At 32.4% G+C, this 26,726-nt stretch overlaps 1 protein-coding gene and 1 long non-coding RNA gene across 8 annotated transcripts; one reads left to right on the top strand and one right to left on the bottom strand.

Annotated features, from left to right (window-relative positions):
* The first annotated feature begins 439 nt into the window (after positions 1-439).
* LOC123911210 (putative ABC transporter C family member 15) lies at positions 440-26,726 on the top strand. 6 transcript variants are annotated; one of them, XM_045962583.1, is made up of 17 exons: positions 10,951-11,046; positions 11,142-11,244; positions 11,656-11,723; positions 11,884-12,039; positions 12,153-12,427; positions 12,578-12,663; positions 17,060-17,305; positions 18,868-19,774; positions 20,087-21,534; positions 22,997-23,083; positions 23,189-23,788; positions 23,879-24,043; positions 24,418-24,712; positions 25,134-25,654; positions 25,743-25,806; positions 25,888-26,127; positions 26,323-26,663. In XM_045962583.1, exons 8-17 carry the CDS (start codon positions 18,958-18,960, stop codon positions 26,430-26,432), a joined length of 4,347 nt encoding a protein of 1,448 aa, XP_045818539.1. In that variant the 5' UTR covers positions 10,951-11,046; positions 11,142-11,244; positions 11,656-11,723; positions 11,884-12,039; positions 12,153-12,427; positions 12,578-12,663; positions 17,060-17,305; positions 18,868-18,957; the 3' UTR covers positions 26,433-26,663. The 6 variants fall into 6 exon arrangements, with proteins under 6 accessions (XP_045818540.1, XP_045818539.1, XP_045818536.1 ...); XM_045962580.1 differs by having other exon boundaries at positions 12,153-12,663; positions 26,323-26,726; XM_045962582.1 differs by having other exon boundaries at positions 11,142-11,280; positions 12,153-12,663.
* On the bottom strand, positions 2,877-5,712 carry LOC123911213. 2 transcript variants are annotated; one of them, XR_006810402.1, is made up of 3 exons: positions 5,190-5,712; positions 4,964-5,104; positions 2,877-3,802 (listed from the first exon to the last, which is right to left on the bottom strand). It is a non-coding gene; the product is annotated as an uncharacterized LOC123911213 (long non-coding RNA). The 2 variants fall into 2 exon arrangements; XR_006810403.1 differs by having other exon boundaries at positions 5,186-5,712.

A 26,726-nucleotide genomic window follows, 5' to 3' on the forward strand; every position in this document is an offset into this window, starting at 1 on the left:
CCTCCATATAATTTTAAATAAAAATGAAAAAAGAGAACATATGAAAATATTAATTGCTACCAATAGTTAATCTGGCAGTAATTGACGTTGAACTTAGGTTCGATTTCTCACAACTGCGATCGAAATGAGGTTGAAACTAGTTGATATTAGAATTGACTTTCGAATCAGATTAGACAGTAAAATACTACTCATTGCTTTTCAACCGCCGCTTATAAAATACTACTCCCTCCAGACACAATTATAAGCAAAAAACAATTTTTAGATTTATTGAAAAAATAATACATCCAGTCTATATTATTGACCAAATACATTACTTTTTCAATAACCTAAAAAGTTATTTTTTAAATATAATTATGTCGGGAGGAGTAAGACTAGAGCCTCTCTTCTCCTATATAATAACTCTTACCCTCTTTCTCCTAAAAACACACTCTTCCTCTTTTTCTGTTTTGGTTAGTTCAGTTCATGAGCTTCCTATATTCCTCTCAGTCTCAGTCTCAATTCATCATTCTCTAACCCAGCTTCAAATATCTTGATACATTATTAAAGGGAGACAAGGATGAATCAAGTAAAATGGAGTGTTTACTCCACCTTTGTCAACAATGGACGGCTTATAGGAAATACCATTTTGGGACATGTAAGTAGATTTCTATTTACTGTCCAAAAAAAAAAAAGTAGATTTTTATTTGTTACTTTTTTTTCTTTTCAATATTACAAAAAAGCCTTTATTAGCTCAATTTTGTTTGGATTTCTTAAGTATTTGTACTGGACTCTATGCATGTCTGTACTACTAAAATGAGTGTTGAGTTCATTTTTTTCACCATTTTTTCTCTTCCAAAAAATTGATTTCAATTCGTTAAAAAAAAAAATTGATTTCAATATAGCTCTAACTATTCTTACAAGTTGTCAATGAGAGATTAACAATCACAGAAAATTGTCTTCTTCCAAAACCATGATTGAAAATTATGTTGTGTGCCTATTGATTTCAATAGCTTTAACTATCTGCAAGTTATCATTGAAAGAAAATTGTGTTAAGTACATTTTGGAGGGGACTGAAACCACTTGATGTCAGAACTCGCCCCGAACTTTGGACTACTAGGGCCCCCTTCCCCTAGGAACCAGAGGGTGAAAACCAAAAAAAAAATTGTGTTAAGTTGTGTGACATTTTTTATAAACTTTGAAATATTGGTGCAAATTTTTTATCTAGATTGAAAAGTGAAACACTTTAATGAAATGAATAGTTAGAGCTAAATCTTTTATCTAAATTTTTAAATTAAATGAATAGTTAGAGGTAAATTTTTTATCTAATTTTTTTTTTACAAAGAGAAACTTAATGCATTTCATTATTCAAAATATTGTGAATAGAAGGAGGTATTATATCATAAATATAACGACTAGTCTTAGAATATGCCGCTTTTGGCTAAGGTGTGGGCAACACTATTTGCTTGTCGTTTGACAAACTTTACCTCAAAGTTAGGATATAATAATAACAATGATTGAATACTAAAAATTATAGAAGAAAAGTCAGAGACTCCAACATTCATAGAAAAAGAATTGCATCAACCACTCCTTTTGAATCACTTTCAAATGTGACTTGGGAGGTGAAGCCTCTTTGGATTATTTCACACTCCTGAGGAGTGTCATTCTAAGAATGAGATTAGAGTGAACATTTATTAGGTGATGTCTGTTTTAGTATTTTCATCGGTGTTCCGCTTATATATAGCGCCTTTATTTTGTAGCCCTCTTTTACCGGTCTATGTTCGTCTTGAATAGAAACCTGATTTTTAATAATAATATATTTGTTGTTCAAAAAAAAAAACAATGCTTTCCCTTCAATGATGTCGAGCTTTTCATAGAAAACGTTTGGGTCTGCAAGAATAATGGACTTTTCTCTAATTATTATTTCTTACAAAATTAATTTTATTAATTAATAAGTAAAAATATATTTTTTCTTCATAAAAAAAGTAATAATATATTTTAGTATTTTTTTAAGAATATTTTAGTATTTTTTTTAAGAATATTTTAGTATTTTTCAATAGGTAAACATTTATTTTAGTATTTTTAAGAAAATAAATTATAGACTAAATATACTGCTTATTGCTTCAAAAAATGATATATTACAGATTTAAAAAATAAAATAAGGGGAAAAAATAGGTTACTAATTGAAATACGGGAAATATTTCACTATAAAGTATTAATAAGTGATAAATTTTTCAAAATACCGGAAACTTAACTATAATATACTAATGCGAGAAACATTAAATGGAAAATAACAACTTATGAAAAAATTACCTAATGTATGATTTATTTAGTGTAAATTGTTTAATGAGGGTAATTTGGGAAAATAACATTAAATAAAGTTGATTTTGCTAACTTTTGTTTATATTTATGTCCAAAAAATTTTGTTGACTTTTGCTTATAAATAAGGTCAGAGGGAGTAAATCATACATGAGACAAATTATGCTATAGATTCATAAAATTTATAAGGTCAGAGGGAGTAAATCATACATTGGACAAATTATACTACTGTTTCAACCCACTTGGGTTGGTTTGGTGGTATTGGCTTGTGACATGGGAGTGTGCTCCTCCTTAAGGTCTTATGTTCGATTCTCTCTGATGCCAATTTCGATGGACTAATTTAACTTTTTCAAAAAATAAATAAATTATGCAACTAATTTATGAAAGTCATAACAATCTTAAAATAACTATCATATACTAGCGGGCCATGCAGACGCGTTGCGCGCCTACCTGTATCTAACTTATGTCCAAAAAAATATGTCTTATATTATGATGAGTTTGTTAATAAAAGATGTTTGCCGCTAAAAAAAGATGTGTCTTATATTATGGTGAGTTTGTAATAAAAGATTTTTGTTGCTACTAAAAAAAATTAAGGATATTGTTGGTATTATGAAAAGTCCATGTATTCTCCTTACATATAGTATAAATACTAAATAAACGATACATGAGACAAATTATGTTACTTATTCATATAAGTGATTAAATAAATCTAACTTTAAAAACATTTTCAATTTTAATTAGTAAAACGTAACTTCTAAAAATATCGACGTAACGTTACGATCCATACCGATAATTATAATAAAAAACAACAGAGATCCAAAAAAAATTTAAAAAAAGAAACTTATCTCCTACTCTCACACCTGCATCGCTCCTCTTATTTTTTGGTACAATAGCGGGTAAAACCCAAGAAAGAAAGAAACTACATCATTAACTTCACATTTCTAGGCATGCAAACTCCAGAAATATCATTAAAGAGAATTTGTTGCAGCTCACTCGGAGCAGACTCCAAAATGATCAAATTCGAATGATCCACCATAGAGCTAGAGTTAGCAAGCCAATCAGCACTCTGATTTCCTTCGCGCTAGTTATGGTTGATTTGCACATGCCAATTCATATTTAGCAGCTTCATGATACGTTGAACTAAAATTGAGATATTCCCATTAAACTTGAAATCGTCAGAGATCATGTCAATCAATATCTTTGAGTCACTTTCCACTATAAGATGAGAAAATTGTTCTATAATGCCCCATATCAATTGTCTAGAATATCGACAGGAACATACATAATTGAATCCGGATACATTAAAATTTACAAAGTAACTTGTTTGAAAATTGACAAGTACTTAAATCTATTACTAATACAGAGAAATGAATTTCCATTACACAGCGGAAATAATCCAATGAGATGCACATAACAGATTAATCTAATAAAACAAGGAAGAAACTAATGTAATCTTTCAGCTTCAATCCTTAGCTTCTTCTTACCCTTGTCTTATCCAATCTGTTATCTCAAAAAAAATATAAAAAGAAGTGGATTGAGACATAAGCCTCAGTGAGTTCCACCTACACCTAAGGTGTTAGTCGTTAAAGGGATTATCCTGCCAGTTGATCGGTCATGTATAAAATACATGTATTATTCTATAAGTACTTCAATTCAATGTAATAAAATGTGTCACACAATTATAAAGTTTGGTTCGCTTTATTACCCGAGCGACCTGAGGTGAGTAGTCTCAAACGCCGGCATGTCCGGCCAATTGTAATTATAATAATTGGACGCGGAAATTACCTCACATATTTATTAAATTACCATATGGATTCCTATAATGCGAAATCCAACCAACATTATCAACTATAATACGAAGTTCGTGTGATGTCTCATTGACCATGTAAAAATGTAATTATAATCGGCACATAATAATGTATGCGTCAGAATTTGGGTATATCGATCAACTGTTCACATATTACCAATTTGTCTAATTACTCTAATTATAGTTTGTAATTGTCTTAATATTGTTACCAATAGTTAATACAAAACTACCACCTAGTGAGTTTAAGTTGCCAAATGCCAATACTAATCTTAAACTTTTTAAACTAGATAAGCTAATGTAAGTTAACTATTCGACTATGTAGGTAATCTAACTACCAATATCGCAACTCATTTACATTTTCATTCCTAAGCATTAAGTCACCTAAAATTGTTTCTATACTAATTTACTAGTTTAGGTTGCCTGCCGGACCTTAAAAACGCTCAGGAACACAAAACTGGGAAAAGTGGGGTTACCGCCTATTGCGCCCCCCAAATATAAATAATTCCCCATGTGTGTGCCACACGCAGAAGACAGGGGCTGCACTATGAAAATCTGCAAAATTTTGCATAACAGTCCCAAATTACTGGAACTTCCACTTAGCTTCATTTATAAACTAAATACACACTTAGAATCACTTTTAATCTATCATTTTAAGCCTTGTAGCAAGTAAGGGAAAGGGATCTAACTCACTACAATTACTAATTAATCATAATCCAGTAATATTCATTATTTTCATAAAGAGTAAAATGGGTACCTATTATTATTACTCCAATTTTCCATTGTTTCTCTAACTTAAAATTAGTAGTCAATCTTAAATTGGCCAAAACTTAAACAAGGTAGTGCTAACCTAAAGGAACCCACCTTATGTGAATAACACTCTTGAAAGCTTAGCAATGTGAATTCCAATACTTTCATTAAACCTCTCCAGTTTCAAAAATTAGGTCCTTCTTCCTCTTGCGCTCCAAAACTACTTCTCAGACCTGTATTATTGCTCCAAGAATCCTATTTAAATGGAAAAATCAAGATTGGGGTTTAGGGTTGATTCTAAAAACATAAGAGGAGTTGGAGATACTTACTTAGTACTTACCTTAATCCCATGGGCCAAGAGACTAAAATCCATGAGTAACTTGAGCTACTATTTATGCATAAGAGTCCTGGACATGCATGTTCCGACCTAGAAGAAGTGGAAATTGGGATTTAAACTAGGAGAGATGGAGGGTTTGCGTGAGAGAGGAAGAGAAATAAGATGAAATTTATGAATGTCTTACTTTGGTTTTCCATGGCTTAAACCAAAGTGCATGTGAGTTTAATGACCATTTTGAGGTTAAGGAAATGTAGAAGTGGATTGTTGTTGTTGGTATGGCGTGAGGAGAGATGTAGAAGAAGAAAGGTGTTGCTGGAAAGTGGGTACGAAGAATGAATAGAAATTGGGATTGTTGGATTTATATACTAATCATACATGTTTTACCAGATTGCCCTTCACTTATCATCAATTAACGTTGTACTCTTCATGAGATAATTTCCAAGAACTACCTCTAATTAATATTACTTTTATTAATTAAAATTGAGATGTTACATGTTTCCTTCAAGCCACGTCCAAATCCAAATACAAACCACATATCTCAACTAGGGATGGTAAAAAAACCCAAATCCGAGAGACCCACCCAAACTCAAACCAAAGTCAACGGGCGAAACCCGATTTGACTGGGTTTGGGTTTGGGTGACACCCGATAATATGGGTGTGGGTTTGGTATCAGTCAAACCCACACCCGAAACTCATACACCCACCCGAAATATTTTATAATTACCTAATTATCCCCATAGTCTCCCTCAATTTCCTTGGAAGACCTTAAATTTTAGTTTTAATTTAATATCTTGAAAGTCTATGTTGTAATTTCTTGAAAGTCTATGTTTGAATTTCCTTGGAAGACCTTAATTTTAGTTGTAATTTAATTCAAAGTCTATGTTGGAATTTAATTTCTTAAATTTGCAAATTATTTTCAAATTTGCTGCGGGTTTGGGTGAAAAAAATCCGAACCCAATGGGTGTGGGCGTGGGTGTTGTTTTGCCACCCGAACAGCCTTTGGGTTTGGGTTTGGGTGATGATTTCGGATGTGGGTTTGGTAAGTGTCAAACCCGCACCCATGGGCGCCTGTTGCCATCCCTAATCTCAGCATGTAATGCATCACAAGTTCCAATCCTCTTGGTTTTTTCTAATTAACCCTCACATAAATTGAGGGTAGGTCCCATATGATGATGTGGCACCAATGAAATTTATCCACATTTATTTAAGTCAAACATAATTAATTTTTTACCATAAAGTAATTTAGACTACTTTTATTTTCATTTAATTATATTTTATGTATTATATTCTATGAATTTATATTTTGGACCTAATTACTTCTGATTTGTTTGCTTCTTCTTCAAATTATATTACGTCTCAAACAACTTTCTTCTTCGCGTAAAAAAAAAAAAAACTTTCTTCTTATCGTCAAAAAACTTTCTTCTTCTTAATCCTTTCAATCTCTGCCGCAGCCTCCACCACCGTCATGTTAGCATTCTACGGATCCTCCGCTTTTGTGTTATCCGATATCAATCTTTACTGCAGCCTTCGCCACCGATCTATCGGATTTCTTCAAGATTCTAAAACTTGTGATTTTCAATTTCTTAGATGTTATGTTTTTTAGCGTATTTTTTCCTGTTTTTTTTTTCCTTATTTTTTCCTGTTATGTCATAGAATGTGATTCCTATTCATCGTCATTTTGTTTTTGTTTTCTTTAGTTGTCCATATTGGGAAAAAATTGAAAACAAAATAGTTTAGAGAAAACAAAAAATTAGGAGAATGTAATCAAGAAAATTGATCCACTTGATTGGCCACTGAGTTAAGAAGAATTTGATTTATGATTGTTGACTAATAAGGAATATGATTCAATATTTATTACCATATTATTGAAAATTCAAAACTCAAATGAATCGAATTAATTGCACCAAGTAATGGGTTACAATGAGTAAACCGTCAAATACCCCCTTAAAATTTTAAAATTCGTCAAATACCCCATGAAATTTGGAAATAGGCAAATACCCCCTGAAATTTTAAAAAGTCAATCAAATTGCCCCCTTGCACTACCAGTCAGAGTCCACGCCAGAAAACAATTTAATTGACTTTTTAAAATTTCAGAGGGGGTATTTGCCAATTTCCAAATTTCAGGGGGTATTTGACGAATTTTAAAATTTCAGGGGGTATTTCACAGTTTACTCGGGTTACAATATGCAATAGACACGAGTTTTGTAAGGAATGATCTAGTAATAAATAAAATTGATTTGTTTTGCCTTCCATAAAAGGAAATAGAGACTAGGTATATCAAGTAACGTACTCTTAAACTTGTTTAGGGTTTAGCTGATCAGAAGTAAAAATATAAATAGTTCATCCGAACTAAAAGAAAGGTCGAACCATTGTCGGAAAACAATCACACGGAAGCTTGATCGATCACAAGTGCGGTCTACCTGAAATTTATCCGATCAAAATGAAAAGGTTCGACTATTTTAGGAAGACGAACTAACTCTTGGACTTGTTTAGGGTTTAGGGTTTAACTATTGATCATAAGTAAAAATTTAAATAGTTCATCTGAACTAAAAGAAAGGTCGAACCATTGTCGCAAAACAATCACACAGAAGCTTGATCGATCACAAGTGTGGTCTACCTGAAATTTATCCAATCAAAATGAAAAGGTTCAACTATTTTAGGAAGACGAACTAATTCTTGAACTTGTTTAGAAGTAAAAATATAAATAGTTCATCTGAACTAAAAGAAAGGTCGGACCATTGTCGGAAAACATACACACGGGAGCTCGCCCGATCACAAAAGCGGTCTACCTGAAATTTATCCGATCAAAATGAAAAGGTTCGACTATTTTAAGAAGACGAACTAACTCTTGAACTTGTTTAGGGTTTAGGGTTTAACTATTGATCACAAGTAAAAATATAAATAGTTCATCTGAACTAAAAGAAAGGTCGGACCATTGTCGCAAACCTAAACCTAATTACTTAACCTAATTTTTTTTCCCTCTTTTTTCTAAGATCGACATCATGTCAACCAACGTTAATCTATGCAATAATTTAAAGAGATTGAAAAAATAAATACTATATACTCCCTTTGTTTCAAATTACTTGTCGTTTTAGAAAAAAAATAATTAAGAAAGTGTATTTTTGCACTTAATTTCCTATTATACCCTTATTTTAATTCACCAATAAGCTTATTTTGTTTTTTTCCATGCACTTGATCTTTCCAATAAATTTAATATGTTATGTACCAATTTTTTTAAAAAAACAAACATTTTTTTTTTTGAAAACTTAAAAAAACAAACTTTAATTTTCCAAATTTATAAATCTTTTACGGTTTCAACTACTCCTAAATATTTGGAATTTACATGAGTGACTTAGATAGCTAACAATTTTTTTTTCTAAAACGAGAAGTAATTTGAAACGGAGGGAGTATTTACACCGGAATAGCATGAATTATTTGATTTGATTTTTTTTTGAAGCATTATTTGATTTCATTTAATAAATGTATAAGTGGAATTGTATATTTAAATTAAAGATATTAGTTTTTTTTCTTTGTTGTTTTTGTTCTCTTATTATTTTTATTTAAACTAACATTGATATATATTTATTTTTTCGAGCCTATAACATTGATTTTTTTTTACTAATAACATTGATATTTTAGAATCAATATATAACGTTTAGAAACAAGCATTCAATGATCAAATTAATTCTAATTATATTTACACATAGTCTAAAATATAATTAAAGAAAACTAGTAACATAAAATATAATTAATTGAAAATAAAAGTAGTCAAAATAATTTATGGTAAAAAATTAATTATGTTTGACTTAAATACACATGGATGAATTTCATTGGTGCCACATCAGCATAGGGCAACTACCCTCAATTTATGTGAGGGTAGAGAGGTATAGCCTTTAATCCATCTATCATCTTCTTGGGAAGGGAAACTCATTATCATTCTATTAAATTGTCATAATTATCCTTAGTTATTTTCCTTAATTCCAACATTATCCTTATTATTCTCAATTTATTTTACACAATCTCTTCTTCTTTGTGTCACTGATTTTTTTTTTTAATGAATGTGTGACTGCTTCTGGCTTGTGCTTGTATGTTCTTTCTTCATGTAACCTAGGGCTGAGCAAAAGATCCGGACCCGTCCGAAACCCGATAAATCCGAGAAAGGTTGGATGATACGGGTCGAGTTGATACGGTTCACGGGTACAAAATATGAAAAAAATCAGTCTTGTATGGGTTAGAGTGGTCGGGCCCGGTCTGGAAAAATCAAATCCAGCGATACCCGAACCGACTCGAGGTATGTATAAAAGGTCATGTGAGTACTTATATTTTCTGCCAAAAAGTAAATGCTATCAGTCTTTTTGCCTATACTAGTACTAGTATACAAGTATAACACTATTTTAATACTTCTTTATGTCACTTTTCTGTAACTTTTCTTATCATCACGTTTTCTCTATTCCAATGTTCCATCTCAATAACTCATATATTAAATTAATTCATTTAATAAATGTATCCTTGGTTTCTCTCTCTGTTTTATCTTCTTCCTCTACCTTTCTTCTTAGCCATGTTTATGCTTCAACAAAACCAGTTGTTTATGCTTCAACAAAACCAGTGAAAACCATTTTTGTTTCTTCACTTCTCAATTATTTTTTTCTTTTTTTCTTCTAGTTGTAACCCGAACCAGCTGACTCGAAGACCCGCAGTTTCGTCTTAACCGAACTCGATCAAACTGATACAATTTATGGGCGGAATTGGGCCTTGAAATGCATGTTCGATTTCATGTAACCCGACTATTTTGGGCCCAAACTCGTCCGAACCCGCCCGATGCTCAGCCCTAATGTAACCATGTTACTTCCCCTGCATCACTTGTTTTTGTATGTTGTAAACTTTTTGGTTTTATTTATTTTATATGTTGTTAGTTTATTATTTGTTGTATATCACTTATTTTTATTTTCCTGTAAAAAATATGTTCTGTTCACGTTGGTTATATTCTCTTCGTCTCAAAATATAAAAACTCTTTGACCATTGCACGTATGTCAATACATACTTTTGATTACGAATATATTTAATTCTCTATTAGTAAAAATTATAGAAATTTGATATTTTAAAAATATTCATCGAAACAAATCAAACAAGATCTTATATTATAATATTTACATTTATATACTTTTAGAAAAATACGGTTAAAACAAGACATATGAATAGTGCAATTTTTTTTTTTTTGATAATATGAATAGTGCAATTTTTTTTTTGATAATATGAATAGTGCATTTAGTCAAAGAATATCTTATAAAATGGGACGGAAGTATATTTATATAAAGTATGTTAGAAATCTGCATCCCTCTTATATATATCATTGCGACGAAAATTAGTTGTCCAGGTATCATATTACTTCAGTTTATTTATTTTGTTTAGTTTTATATTTTATTTTTTTTAATTATTTGTTTTATATACATACTAGTATATACTTAAATTAATACTTATCAATATCATAAAATAATTTAATTAGATGAATTAAAAAAAAATTACACTATTGATGTATATAAACATAAATTCATATTTTATTGGGTTCGAAGGATCGTCCAAATCGGAAAATTATTATCAACTGATAATTTGATTTATAAAGATAAAAAAGTAATTTTGTTTTAAAATGTCTCCCCTCCCCTTCTTAAAATTCCTCCCTTTCATTCTTTTGAACTAAGCATAAAAAGAATTAGAATCCCTCCCATCACCTCCCCTTCGTTAAAATCTCCCCCCTTCTATCGGTTGAACCAAACAAAACCTAAATCCTTATACCCTCGTTCAATCTCTGGTGATTCTCATTATACGTGGAACGACAATTCTCACCGAACAACCCTTATACAAGGTGAGTACATGGATTTGATTTTGTAATAACTAATGATTGTATTGTTACTCTTATTGTGAAATTTTAATTTGACTAGTATTTACAAAAAAATGCAGGCCCAGTCATCAACTCCATAGATTATTTTGATTTTGTCGAAGTTGCCGACCCATCGACGAAGAAAACAGTTGAAAACACTCCCTAAGTTTGATTCCAAAATAGGTAGGGGAACTTCTTTCAAGCTTGAACATGTACAAGGTGAACCACCACTTATCTTAATTTCATTGATTCATATTATATGGGATTGTTAATTGTTGATTTGATTGATGGTGATTGTTAATATTAACTAATATTACTAGTTACTACTAGTATTTTATAATTTCAAGTTGCATTTGTTTTTCTGCCATCCGAACTCTGTCTGCTGCGTGTTTATACTGCAATTTTGCTGTTGTTATTGTGGTTTGAGCGGAGGTGTTTGGTGTTTGAGGATATTGTTGGTTTGTGAGTTAGTTGCTTCGGTATGGCTCCGAGTTTTTGTAATGCTTATTGGAAATGTTTGATTGCTTTTCCCTTTTCTTCATTTTCTCTCTAAATGCTTACATCTCTTTTTGGTTTTCCCATTTTTTTATGCAGAGTTGTGTACATTGCTAGAAGATGCTTCCACGCAAAGAGGTCGCTCGCGCCCTCGTGGACGACATCAAGTAAGTTCACATACTCAAAATATGTGCAATATTAAGTTTGTGAATCTTCTATTTATAATATTCATCGTATGATTTCATATAGAATGACCATTGTCTTGACTAAGTAATAAAACACTTAATTGGAAATGTTCATTACGTTAACTGGAAATGCTAAATTTAGGCGAGACAGAAAATTCAGGAGAATATAAGTGAGATAATTTGCATCATTAAGTTCATTGGAGATACTATTTGTAGCACAAGATACTACAACAAGTGTTCTTACTTGGATACTCAAGTACCTTCATGATGACCAGAAACTTCTGGAAGCAATAAAAAAGTAAGCATTTTTATCCCCATCATAGAATTCCTAATCATTATAATTAAGTAATTATCCATGTGTTCAAAATTAATATCTTAATGAGTGAAAAAAAGCGGCACATATTATTGCAGGCAAAACAAATGGCAGTATATGAAACCAATGATGCAGAGAAGATTCCATTGACATGGAGTCAGATAAAAAATATGCCACTTATTCATAGGGTATGGTATATTATAATAACTATATATGCATGGTAAATGCTATGCAAAAAAATACTCCATTTAATTGGAAAGCAACTAAATTCATGTACCAATTCATGAATACATTTCTCAACAGTATATATTAAGGATGCCAAGTATTATATCATTTATTTTTAGAGAAGCTGTGGTTGATGTGGGATACAAAGGTAAGTGTTTTACACGACAAATCTTTTGTACATTTATAGGAAATTTCATTTTCAAGAGCTATTACTATTTCCTACATGCATGATTAATTTCTAAAATGTTCTTTTATGCAACTATTATGCCCATGTTAAAGTCATTTGAGTTCTGTTTAGTGTCAGGTTTGGTCGAATCTGTGTTACTAACACACAATCAAAGCACCAAGGAACTCTAAAGACATCCAAATGAGCTGAATGTAAAGGTAATGTCTATCTTAAACTTCCCTCATTCCATTTCGTTTGAATTTTGTTATAATCACGTAAGATGTAATGTTCATGCCTGGTTCATTCTGTTACTTAAGTAGCGGATCACTGTGTTCCTGTAACTGAAAAAACTGAATGCGTTTTACTTTTTAATAGTTTTAGTCATGGATCAACCAAGCACTTCTAAGGCAATTGTGAAGCATTCTAAGGATGAGGATAAGGGCAATGGTCAGTCGACCAAAACACCTATGGATGTGGAACTCGCGGTTGATTTTCGCCCACAATTCACCACGGATAGGATGTTTAAGATGCGAAAACAAATGCAAGATTGGGTTTATGGGGAGGAGAAGAAGTTGGGATATTCTGTAGTGGTTGCGAAGTCGGACAATGGGGGTAAAAATAGAAAACCTTTTGTTGTGATGGGATGTCAAAGAGGCGGCACTCATAAGGCCTTTGTCAACAAGAAACGGGAAGCCACGACACGACAACATTAAAATGCAATTGTCCCGTTTAGGATTAGAATTTATTTTATGAGCTGTGGTTAGTGGAGTGTTAGTGTCATTGATGGGACACAATCACATAATGGCAAAAAGACTTGAAGGTGATTTATCTGCGGAAACAAGTTTCCTGGGGATTTTCCTGCGGCTTTTACTACGAAATTACCTGCGGAATTTTTGCAGGAACATTTACTGCGAATTGGTTCTCATTTTTGGTAGCAAATTCTGCAGGAACGTTTTCGGAACCCGAATCCACAGGTGGATTTTTTTGTCCAAATCCGCAGGAAAATCCATAGAAAAACAATAAATTTCTAGTAGTGTAAACTCTCAAAAATCCTTCTATACAAATTTCGAGTTCTTCTGATACAATTTTTGAGTTCTTCAAATTAATTATATATATTGAGTTTGCTAATTTAGACCCACCTAAAAACATGAAGGTCTAAATTAGCAAGGTGCACATTTTCACTTTGGACAAAAAAACCCTTGACATTTAGTTATTTTGCACTAGCAAATTAAGGATAGTTAGGTAAATTTTATTAAAATGGTGTGGACCCACTTTGATAATTATATTCAATGGTCCAGATTAAAAGAAGAAAATAATAAGATAGAAACATGCAAAATGTTCCTTCTTCTTCCTTGCTGCAGCGCTCATCACAGTTCGCCGTCGTCAAATCTCAGTCCATCCCAACGTCATTCGCCGCTGTCACCTCTCATATTGTCTGTAACAAGAAGCTTTCTCTCGTTGCTGTATCCTCTCTCTATCCATTCCACACAGGTTTGGGAATAGGCTAGGCGGCCTACAGGCGCCTTCGGCCTGGCCTGTGTAAGCGTGGCCTGACATGTTTATTAAAAATGACAGGCTTAGGCTTTGAAAAAAACCTGTTTACATAAATAGGCTAGACTCATGCTTCTAGAAAAACCTACAAAAGCCTGATAGGCCGGCTTGTTTATATTCAATTATTATTATTTATTTTTTTTTTCAAAGAAAAAATATATTATTATTTAATCTTATTTATTATTTTATTAACTTTTAATTATTGTGCTAATCGTTTTATTAATTTTTTTTAATGTTGAAGAAATTATAAAAATTTAAATATGAAATAGGCTTTTAAGGCCTGTTTAGCCTATTTAAAAAGACTATATAAACAGTAGCGGAGCTAGGGATGGCCCGGTCGGGCCGCGGCCCACCCCACAAAATAAGAAATTACTTAGCTACCCCTATTTATATAAAATTACCTGCGTATGATTCATATAGTACCTACTGCGCTAACTTTTGAAAGCAACTTAGTTGGCCCAGCGGATATGTTACTTGCATACATACCTGGCTAGGGCAGGTTCGACTCATTTTCACTGTGTTATTATTTTTCTGTTTTTTTTTTCTTTCAATAAATCGATTTCATTGTTGTGTAAAGTGGGTCTCAAAAGGATTTGAATCATCTCCAATTTTTTCTCATGTTTTCTCCCCATTTACTTAATCTAATGGTTGTCCGTCCCAAACCCAATAAAAATTAATGCCTCATGTCACTAAACCAACCACATTATTATTCTTGTAAAAGTAACTTTTCATATTTATATTATATCTACTATTTTTTTTTCACTAACCTTTTGTGTGAATAAACTCAAATTTTTATCAATTAAAAACAATTATTCTTTTTTTATGGGATTATATCATTTGCTTTTTAGTATATATATATATGTAATATAATAAAAAATATAATTTTTTATGATAAATTTTGTGTAAATATTAGTTCAAAGATAATTATTTATTATCTCGAGTCACTTGTACACGTAAATATCATTTTAAGGTATGCAGTTTAATTATTTAGTGATCAATTTTTTTTTACGCGAGCAATTTTATGATATTTCATCTTGAGTGATCAACTTTATATTTATTACAACTTCATTGTTATATGTAATATAATTTTCGTATTTAATTTATATGTTATAAGTTTTTGGCTTTACCGGCCCATCCAATTTTTTTTTGACTCCGCCACTGTATATAGAGACATTTATGTAACACAGACTTTTAAATAGGTTAAAAGCTTAGGCCAGACCAAAATAAATAACATTTGACAGGTCGTAGGCCAAGCTCAAGCCTGAAGAAAAATCGAAGGTCTGACCTGACCTAAGGCCTCAAGGCCTGTTCCTAACCCTAATTCCACATAACCAAAGGGGGAATATTGAAACCTTAAATTACAATTTGAAATTGATTACAATAAATAGTTTTCAATTTAAATCAAACAGTCTGCAAATCACCTTGAAACTGAAAACTGAAAAGGGGAAACAGCAGCACAGAAGAGACACCATGGAGGCGTGGCGAGATGGCGAATCAAAGTGGGAAAAGTGACAGAACAATGGGAGAGATTGAGAAGTGATTGGTTTTTTTTTTTTTTTTGGTTTACAATGAATGAGAATCGAACCCAAGACCTATAATGTAATATCCAAACCCCTCACCACTAGATCAAACCTAGTGGCTTAAAATCAGCAGGGAGAAATTGAAAGAGGTTATCATTAGAAGAAGATTGAGTCTTGGTTTATTCCACATTTTAAGGAAAGAAAAACGATTTTTGCAGTTTTCTTATAAATGTACAAAATTATCCTTTATTTTAAATTTACTTGAAATAGTGGATGAGGTAATTGTTGTTCAAAGTGAAAAGGTGCACTCTGTCAATTTAGACCTTCATATTTTTGGGTGGGTCTAAATTAACAAACCTATATATATATATATATATATATATATATATATATATATATATATATATATATAGGGAGAGGGATCAAATTACATCGGTGTAACATTTGAGTGATGTTACACCGCTCAATAACGCTTTAACGAAAACAAATTTTGCAAAATCCACCGTTGGATTGAAAGTTTATATCATATAGATCATTCATGTTAAATTTTACAAAAATCTAAAATCGTTTGATATATCATTGAGATTGATCAATATTAACGGTATTTAATAAAAACGCATAATCCGTTAATTTTGACGAGTCTAAAAAACATGTCACGTGATTTTAGATTTTTATAAAACTTAACATGGATGATCTATAAGATATAAACTTTCAATCCAACGGTGGATTTCGCAAAATTTGTTTTCGTTAAAGCTTTATTGAGCGGTGTAACATCACTTAAATGTTACACTGGTGTAATTTGATCCCTCTCTCTATATATATATATATATATATATATTACAAAAAATAATAATATCAACCTACAAAAACTCTTTCCTCCATATGTGCTATACGATATATTTAGCTGTGGAAAATTCCACTAGACTTTGGACATAATTAACCATATATAATCACAAACACTGTTTCTTCCACAAAATCCAATATATTTGGATAAACCAAATCCATGAAGACTTATGAAGCCGCCATGCATTGACCTTTTGCAAAATTATTTGCACGTTACTATACTCCTCCGTCCCAAATTATAAAGGAAAATAAAAAAATCACACTTATTAAGAAAAAGTCAAACATGCAAAAACAATTTTTATTAGTTGTTGTTTATTGAGAAAATGAGAGAGAGAAGAAATTAAATGCAATTTGCATTTAATTTTATGAAAATAAGAAAAAAAACATTCTTGAAAATGATTTTTTCTCTTATAATTTGGGACAAAAAAATGAACTTTTTTCCCTTATAATTTGGGACGGAGGGAGTATCTCGCAACAAGAATTGCAATATTTTTAAAATTGATATGAAAAATAATCAATTTAAACTGTAGTAAACGGCCTCTCAATTAAAAATAAAAAAAAAACGTATAAATAATTCTTGTGCTATATACGATTAAATTTATCAATATTTTAAAAATAGAAACAAATCTAATGGCATTTAGTTGATTTTTTTATAACTAATTAAAAAAATATATATTTTGATGAATTATTTTGTTTGTAGATTTTGTCCGATTTTCAATTCGAAGATATAAATATTACACCCATTCAAGAGTCTTATACCCCAAAGCCAAAGCCAAAGCCACACTTCTTTCTGTCTGATACTCCCCCTGCCCCCCAAAAAAGAAAGTAGGCTGCTGTATCTTCAACCAATTACTTGTTACTCTTAGAAAGGGGTTTCCATATCTGTTTATAGTGTCCTAAGAGTGGCATGCCTTCTGCCTTATAATGCAAGTCTCGTTTAACTCAGGTCATTCATCTTTTTTTCTACTTTTGTTTTTCAGTTTATTTTTAATTTTTATTATGATAAATTACAACATGACAATTCTTGCAATTATGATCAACGAATGTATTTGTATTGATTGTTTAATAATAATAATAATAATTGTTTCTACATAGTTTTGGTGAACTTAGTTTAGTCGTTAGAGATATCACATTTTATATATAAACATTAAAGTCTCGAGGAAACTCAAAAAATAATACTTTTTTAATATAAGGGCCCGTTTGGTACATGATAGGATAATGATAGGATAGGATATAAAACAGGATAAGGATATGATAGGATATCAGCAGGATAACAGTTATCCTCAGTTATCCTATCTTGTGTTTGGTGCACACAGGATAACAAACATGATAACTAATATATCATGTTTTTAATACATATTTGCTCATAATAATATGATAAGATATATAAATTATTTAAATGACAAAATTACCCTTGTAAATCAATTGTTATTTTAAAAAAATTATTTTGTAATACTTTGAATTTTTTAAATAAAAAATATAAACAAGTAATCAAATAACTTTATATAATTTTAAATAAAAAACATGAGAAAATAATAAAGTTTAATTTTTTATATTAATCATGATCAAATAAATAACCCAATGATATATACATGATAGATGAGCTAAATAAATATATGATATATCTCATACGTAAATAATAAAAATACCATTGCAAAATATTGTAATTTTACATATTTTACGATTTTTTAATAATTAGATTACTTTAAAATATTGTAATTTTAGTATAATTTTGATTTTTCTAGATTATGTAAATTACAAAATTATCCTTGTGAGAAAATCACATGTATATTTAAAAATTAATTATTTTATTATTAATTTACTATCAAATTATTTTATTATTTATATTTTATTAATTTTCATTATTTTATTTTAAAATATATTTTATAGAATAAATCAGTAAAAAAAATAATTTATCCTATCCTGCTGGTAACCCAGCTCAAATTCAGGATAAGAATTTTAACTAGAGAGGCAGGATAGGATAAGCTACATGATTAACTTATCATATCCTGTTGTGTCACCAAACACTGGACTGAAACATGATATGATACAGTTATCATATCCTGTCTCTTATCCTGTGCACCAAACAAGCCCTAAATGGACAATATCGTCTATATATATATATATACACACTGATTTTGTGAATTTTAATATTTTGAGTTTTGTAAAACTTGAATGAGCGATAAATTTTTTATTAAAGAGTTTTAACACTGAAGCGTGTCCAAACTTAGATTCAAAGGTAAGACTTTGGTTAAAAATTAAAATTAAAATAAGAGAAACCGAAAGAAAATATTTATTAGGAAAGATTTGATTTGACTTTTTCGATTTTTAATTCTTAGATTGATGTGTCTGATATAATGATTTTAATTGATTGATTGTGTAAAGTAAACTTACACTGTGAGAGTACGTATTCTAATAAAACTCATTCAAAATCTTCAAGTTTTTTATGTCAAAATTAGAAACTCTTGTATTTATATTTGTTGTATTGTATGTATATATATATTTCAGGTATTAAGATCATTCAAAGAAAAGGAAGCTAAGATCACCTGCAAAAAAGAAAGAAGGAAGAGAAAAGCGCTTTAAGTTCACCAACCAACCATGAACATATTAGATGCTTTGTTAGGAACAACCAATGTAGCATTCTTCTATATGATTTTGATGTGGGTTTTATTCAATAGTTTGAGACTAAGCCAACGTAACAATAATTTACATTTTAAACACAAACCAACCTTTTTCGCTTCAATCACTGTCTTGTTCAATGGTGTTATGTCTGTTTTGAACGTAGCTTCTGTTTTCTATGATTACAGTTACACCACTAATGGAGTCATAGGATATAACTCTGTTTCATTGTCTTTGACTTGGGTTTTAGCAACATTGGTTTCATACTATTCAATGAAGAAAATACTTGGGGAGAGTAAAAGGTTTCCTCTTGTTCTAATTCTTTGGTGGGTCTTCGCTTTTATCATTGATATCATCTCACTGTCATTAAAACTAGTAAAAATATCAGAATCCATGAATTTAGTTGATGTAGTTTCTTTGCCTGTGTTGTTACTTCTATGTATCAATGCAGTTCCTAATGTGTGTACAAGGGAACAAAGTGAAATAGAACAAAGGTTACTTGAAGAGGAGTTTGAATCTTCCACTTTGGGAGGAGAAAATGATAAAGAGGCTTTTACAAGAGCTAGTATTTGGAGCCTCCTCACATTTACATGGTTGAATCCCATTTTTGAAACTGGTCGAGTTCAGAAGCTTCGACATGTTCATGTTCCTTATATTCCTCACTGTGAAACTGCTGCTATTGCTTCTTCTATGTTGGAAGAATCCATTCATAAACAGAAAGTTAAAGGTGGATCCTTGGCAAAAGCTATTATCCTCCCTATTTGGAAATCCTTGGCCTTCAATGCAGTTTTAGCAGGTATGTGTGTGTATGCAACAACATTCATATATACTCATAAAAAATATGTTTATTTTATGAACTATGTGGCTTTGATTCTCTAATTGTTTAGGGATACGTAGGACTAGGGATCCTCCCTGTCGAGTCGAGCTATAATTTCAGTAAAACTAAATTTTAAATAAGTATATTTGTTATAGTGTATTAGGCTTGCCAGGCTAAATACAGCGTTAGTTTGTGGTGGCCTGTGCACCGGTCATGACCAGAGAGTGGGTCGTGACAATGTACTACATTTTGATTTATCTACTTGGATTACTAATTTGTTCATACTTTCAGGTGTTAATACTATTGCATCCTATATTGGTCCCTTGTTGATATCAAACTTTGTAAGTTTTTTATTATCCAACAATGATAATTCAAGCAACCAATATGGATTGATTATTGCCACAATTCTCTTCCTCTCAAAAACGGTGGAGTCAGTGACTCAGAGACAATGGTACTTCGGTGCTCAAAGAATCGGAATTCGAGTCCGTGCAGGTCTCACATCTCAAGTTTATAGCAAGTCTCTAATGGTCAATTGTGGTGGACCAACAGATGGGAACGTCACGAATTTGATTAACGTGGATATCGAAAGAGTTGGAGACTTTTTCAATTACATTCATGGACTTTGGCTGATTCCACTTCAGACAATTTTAGCCTTGGCCATCTTGTGCATAAATCTGGGTTGGATACCTTCCCTTGCTGCCTTTTTTGTCACAACTTTGGTCATGGTGTGTAACACACCTTTGGCAACCATGCAAAAAGGCTTCAACTCCAAGATTATGGATGCTACAGATGCAAGAATGAAAATGACATCAGAGACAATGAAGAACATGCGAATTTTGAAGTTGCACTCATGGGAGTTAACATTTATGCAAAAACTCCTCCAACTTAGGGACACTGAAATGAACTGGGTGCTGAAATACTTCCATGCAAGTTCAGCAGTAGCCACTCTTTTCTGGACAACCCCGACTTTGGTTTCTGTTATCACATTTGGGGCATGTATATTGGTGAAGACTGAACTAACCGCACCAACAGTCCTCTCAGCTCTTGCAACATTCCGCATTCTACAAGAACCAATTTACAATATGCCTGAGCTTATATCCATGATTACTCAAACCAAATTATCAGTTCATCGAATCCACAAGTTAATACAAGTAGAAGATCAAAATCAATCCAGTAATAGGCATGCCTTCGAATCTTCAACAATTTCTATTGAAATTAAGCCAGCAGGATATGCATGGGAAGCTAATGATCACACAACAACCAAGAGATCAACAATTACAATTACAATTACAATTACAAAACCATTTATGATAAATAAAGGTCAAAAGGTAGCAGTTTGTGGATCAGTAGGGTCCGGAAAATCAAGTTTGCTTCTCAGTATGCTTGGTGAGATTCCATTGGTTTCTGGGGAAGCAGCCCAAGTGTATGGAACCAGAAGCTATGTGCCTCAGAGTCCATGGATCCAATCAGGAACTGTGAGAGAAAACATACTCTTTGGAAAGAAAATGGATAAATTCTTGTATGAAAATGTCCTGGATGGTTGTGCATTGCAACAGGATATCAGAATATGGAGTCCATGCGGAGATTTGACCGATGTGGAGGAGAGGGGCATCAACTTAAGTGGAGGGCAGAAACAGCGAATTCAACTGGCAAGGGCGGTTTACAACGACTCAGATATTTATTTCCTTGACGATCCTTTTAGTGCTGTTGATGCTCATACCGGAAGTCATTTGTTTAAGGTTAGTACTAGTAGTGCTAATGTTTGTTTCTTTCTTTTCATTCATGCATTTTCTAATTTAACTTTGATTTTTTTTTTCAAACTGTCAAATAACCGATTATCCCAAAACCTTAAGGTGTTAGGATAGAGCTATATCAATGGTTTTATATTGTTTCTAACACGCCCCCTCACGCAAGAGCCCACTTGGGCTTGAAGCGTGGATAATGCATAGGCCCACCTACCATATGCTTAAATTCCACTTTTTAATTAGAAAGTGAGGGGAGCGGGGATCGAACTCTAGACCACTTAGTCATAGAGGCTCTAATTACCTGAATCCCCCAAATTTCAACATGGTATCAGAGCCATGGTATCCACCTTGAAACATAATTCCGCTCCAATTTTCCCCGAGATTTAACTCTCGATTATTCTTCGTTTTACTTACCTTTTTGTTCATATATGCTTTACTTAACCATTTTTTCATATAAACCCTAACCGTCATTGAAATTTCTTTTTATTTTGTTACCCGTTTGTGATTCTTTAATCCGCGGGTCCCAGTTACCTTTAATCCTGTTACCCGTTTGTGATTCTTTAATCCGCGGGTCCTGTTACCTTTAATCTTGTTACCCGTTTGTGATTCTTTAATCCGCGGGTCCTGTTACCTTTAATCTTGTTACCCGTTTGTGGTGGCCTAATTACCTGTTTTGTGATCTCTTAATTTGCGGGCATACCCCGTTTGTTATCCCTTAATCCGCGGGCATACCCCGTTTGTGATCCGTTAATCCGCGGGCATACCCCGTTTGTGATCCCTTAATTTGCGGGCATACCCCGTTTGTTATCCCTTAATCCGCAGGCATACCCCTTTTGTGATCCCTTAATCCGCAGGCATACCCCGTTTGTTTTCCCTTAATCCGCGGGCATACCCCGTTTGTTTTCCCTTAATCCGCGGGCATACCCCGTTTGTGATAAGTTAATCCGCGGGCATACCCCGTTTGTGATACTTTAATCTGCGGACATTTTTACTTAATTTGATATGGATTCATCTCTTCGGCCGCTCCTCTACTACTTCTTTGATTGCTGCTCTTTATGGCTTGCTATCAATGGATTTAATTTATTTTTAGGGTTAATTTTGTAACAAGCTTAAAGCTTAGTAAGCTTTAGCTTGAGGGGGAGTGTTAGAATATAGAAAATATTATATTATTTGTTGAGAAAATATCTCTATGATTTGGTTTGTTTATTCTTAGCCCTATAATAAAGGGATTTAGTTTAGATTTAAATTTATTCACTTGGTTATAAATACCAAGGTAGTATCATACGATTTGTTAATGTAAATAATGTAAATATTGTAATTAGGGTTATTGACATCATTATCAATAATATTTTATTGTTCCTTATTATTTTCTCCTTATTATTTTCTCCTATCTTTTCACCTAAATCCCCCAAATTTCAACACAAACAACTTACCAATAAGTGAAAATGTTGTGCAGGAATGTCTTCTGAAACTGTTGTCTGATAAAACAGTTGTTTATGCCACACATCAAATGGAATTCTTGGAAGCCGCGGATGTAATTTTGGTAAGCTATACTGACCACTTTCTCCAATGATGAGATTACTTTCATCAGTGCACCTATTTGATTTTGATTGAACTCCCCTCTCAGTGATAATTAACTGATGGTCAGGTTATGAAAGACGGACAAATAGTAGAGTCGGGAAGCTATAGAGATCTCATAGCATGTCCTAATAGCAAACTTGTCCAACTAATGATGGCTCATAACGAAACATTAAAACAAATTCCATCCCAAGAAGACAATGATTCTGTTAGCTGCGGCAGCAGACTCAACCCAAAAATTCTAATTAAAATTCCTGAAGAGAATATTCAGAAGATTACCATGGATGGGAAGAAAACCAGAGAAGAGGAAGCAATGAATGGTCGAGTAAAATGGAGTGTTTACTCAACCTTTGTCACATTGGCTTACAAAGGTGCACTAGTTCCGATTATTCTCCTCTGTCAAGTACTCTTTCAAGCTATGCAGATGGGCAGCAGCTATTGGATATCTTGGGCTACAGAACAAAGGGGTAGGGTCAACAATGGACGGCTTATAGGAATATTTGCCCTTCTGTCCGGTGGGAGCTCCATCTTCATGCTTGGAAGGACTGTTTTAATGACAATAGTTTCGACCGAGACAGCTAGACACCTTTATCATGGAATGACCAAATCAGTTTTCAGGGCACCTATTTCCTTTTTTGATAACACACCTTCAAGCCGAATTCTAAGTAGGGTAAGTTTCACTAGTATTCTCTATCTAATAAGATAATTGTGGTCAACTTTATTCAAATTATTACAAATGTGGTCTTTTTTATTGTTACAGTCATCTACAGATCAAACAAGGGCAGATACTGATATTCCATACAGATTAGCTGGACTAGTCTTTGCACTTATCCAGTTATTTTGTGTCATTGTCTTAATGTCTCAGGCCGCATGGCAAGTCCTTCTTCTCTTTTTTGTGGTTTTTTCTATCTCCATCTGGTATCAGGTAAGAACTATCAAACTTTACAAATCTGTCTTCTATTGTTTCAGTTTTAATTTTAGTCCATAAAGTTTTAAATAGCGGTTGCGTTAAGGATTTCGCGATTTTGGAGCAACTAGTCTTTTATTTGCTAAAATCTTGTCTAGTTCACTTTTATTTTTAGAAGTGTACTTCTGTTCTGCTACTATTGAATAATATGATTATAATTCCCTATTCCTTTCTATCCTTCAGCATATTATTGCCCATAAAATCAGCAGCATATACTGAAACAAGCATAGTAGTATTCAAACGTTTACATTACATTACATCTGCTCATTATTGCATGAATCATCCTAGTATTCAAATAAATTAATGATAGAAGTTATGTACTTTTTTTGAAGGCTTATTACACAACTACAGCCAGGGAATTGGCCAGGATGGTAGGGATTCAAAAGACACCAATCTTGCATCACTTCACTGAATCAATTGCTGGAGCTACCACAATCCGGTGTTTCAATCAAGAGAAAATATTCTTGACCAAGGCTATGTCTTTAATTGATGATTATTCTCGTGTAGCCTTTCACAACTGTGCCACCATGGAATGGTTGTCAGTCAGAATTAATTTTCTCTTTAATTTGGTTTTCTATTTTGTTCTCGTCATCTTGGTTTCTTTGCCAAAGTCTTCCACCAATCCCAGTAAGTTCCTTCTCCACCCTTTCATCCTATAGCAGTGATAGCATTTCAAATTTCAGACATGTCATGCCATGATTCTCATATATAGGGTCTGTTGTTTGTTATAGGTTTTTTTAAAATAGATTCTTGTAGTGTTTACATATGAAGCTATTTCAAATAGATTTTTTTCATAAATATCATTTTTGAAATACAACTTTTTGAAAAAATTGTGATTTTGACTATATTTTGATCTTTAATAATGTGTATTTGATGTCAAAATTAGTGTTTCAATTTAGAAAAAACGAATATAAAATCGGTTTTAGAAAATAAATGTTTATATATCTCTCAAAAGTTTCCATATTCCTAGCAACATTAGAATCAGATTCCATACTTTCTTTCAGTAGAGATCAGATCTAACGGTTTTATTGTTTCCTCTTATTTTCAGGTCTGGCAGGTCTTATAGCTACTTATGGTTTGAGCCTGAATGTGCTTCAAGCTTGGGTGATATGGAACCTTTGTAACGTAGAGAATAAGATGATATCAATAGAGAGAATATTACAATTTTCTAATATACCATCTGAAGCACCAATAGTTATTGAAGATTGTAGGCCTGCACCAGAGTGGCCTAGTGAAGGAAAAATCGAACTCCACAACCTACATATACAGTATAATCCTGCTGCCCCCATGGTTCTCAAAGGTGTCACTTGTGTGTTCCAAGGACATAACAAAATTGGAATAGTAGGCAGGACTGGGAGTGGAAAATCAACTCTGGTGCATGCTCTCTTTCGGGTGGTGGAGCCTATAGAAGGACGCATTATGATTGATGGTTTAAATATTTCCAAGATTGGTCTGCATGACTTAAGGTCCAGACTTGGAATAATTCCTCAAGAGCCGACCTTGTTTTTAGGCACCGTAAGGACTAACTTGGACCCTTTGGAAGAACAAACAGATGAACAACTTTGGGAGGTTAGCATTAGAATGTTTTTCTTGAAAATGCCATTATTAATTTCTACAAAAAAGGAAAAAATAATAATTTAAAACTATATTTTTTCAGGTTCTCCGTAAGTGCCATCTTGCTGAAATAGTTAACCAAGATCCAAGGCTTCTTGATGCACCAGGTATAAATATATTTTTAAAACCATATTTGGTTGTGTTATTGATATGACACATCCTTATAATTTTTACTAACATGTGTGCAGTGGCTGAAAATGGAGAAAATTGGAGCGTTGGACAGCGACAACTAGTTTGCCTTGCTAGATTATTGCTGAAGAAAAGAAGAATTTTAGTCCTAGACGAGGCAACCGCATCCATAGACACTGCAACTGATAGTTTAATTCAGAAAACTATTAGGGAAGAAACGAGTGGATGCACCGTCATTACAGTAGCACACAGAATTCCAACCGTCATTGATAATGATATGGTTTTAGTCCTCAATGAAGGTACTGCAAGATAAGCTGACTGAGTAGACAGTATGTAATTCAATAATATATGATTATAAAATCATAATGAAACCTAGGAAAACATAATGCCATTTATAAATATATTTAACTTGACAGGTGGAGGACTAAAAACAGGTTTAGCAGCATATTTTTTAAGCTTGGAGCTAATAAACACTACTGTTTTGATGTATACAGGTAGAATTTTGGAGTACGATAACCCAGCTCGTTTGTTGCGGGACCAATCTTCTTCGTTCTCAAAGTTGGTGTCAGAATTTTCAAGGAGATCATCCCAATTCCAAAGTTAAATTTGCCAAGAATGAGGACAGAAAGGAAGGATAACATAGCATAGCAGACCAACTATTGTGCATAAGAATTCCCAGACTCATTACACTAACATGAAGGTTCATATAGTGATTGTTTCCATAGTATGGTTTCATTCAAATTATTGAATGAGGCCTCAAATGAACTCAATTGTATTATTCCATTATAAATTCTTTTGGAGGTTAAATCTTATATAGCAGCATTCTTTTATCTCTTGGGAATTAAATAGTTAATTGTTATCCATTAATTATTATCTAATACACCATTTAAAATGTGCA

Source organism: Trifolium pratense, linkage group LG2 (genome assembly GCF_020283565.1).
Source record: "Trifolium pratense cultivar HEN17-A07 linkage group LG2, ARS_RC_1.1, whole genome shotgun sequence".
In the NCBI taxonomy this organism is placed as follows: domain Eukaryota; kingdom Viridiplantae; phylum Streptophyta; class Magnoliopsida; order Fabales; family Fabaceae; genus Trifolium; species Trifolium pratense.

Coding starts and splice junctions, on each gene's coding strand:
- LOC123911210 (XM_045962584.1), top strand. CDS start 18,958: ATGAACATATTAGATGCTTTGTTAGGAACAACCAATGTAGCATTCTTC. Junction 24,713..25,133: donor AAAGTCTTCCACCAATCCCA/GTAAGTTCCTTC, acceptor TCTTATTTTCAG/GTCTGGCAGGTCTTATAGCT. Junction 25,655..25,742: donor CAGATGAACAACTTTGGGAG/GTTAGCATTAGA, acceptor ATATTTTTTCAG/GTTCTCCGTAAGTGCCATCT.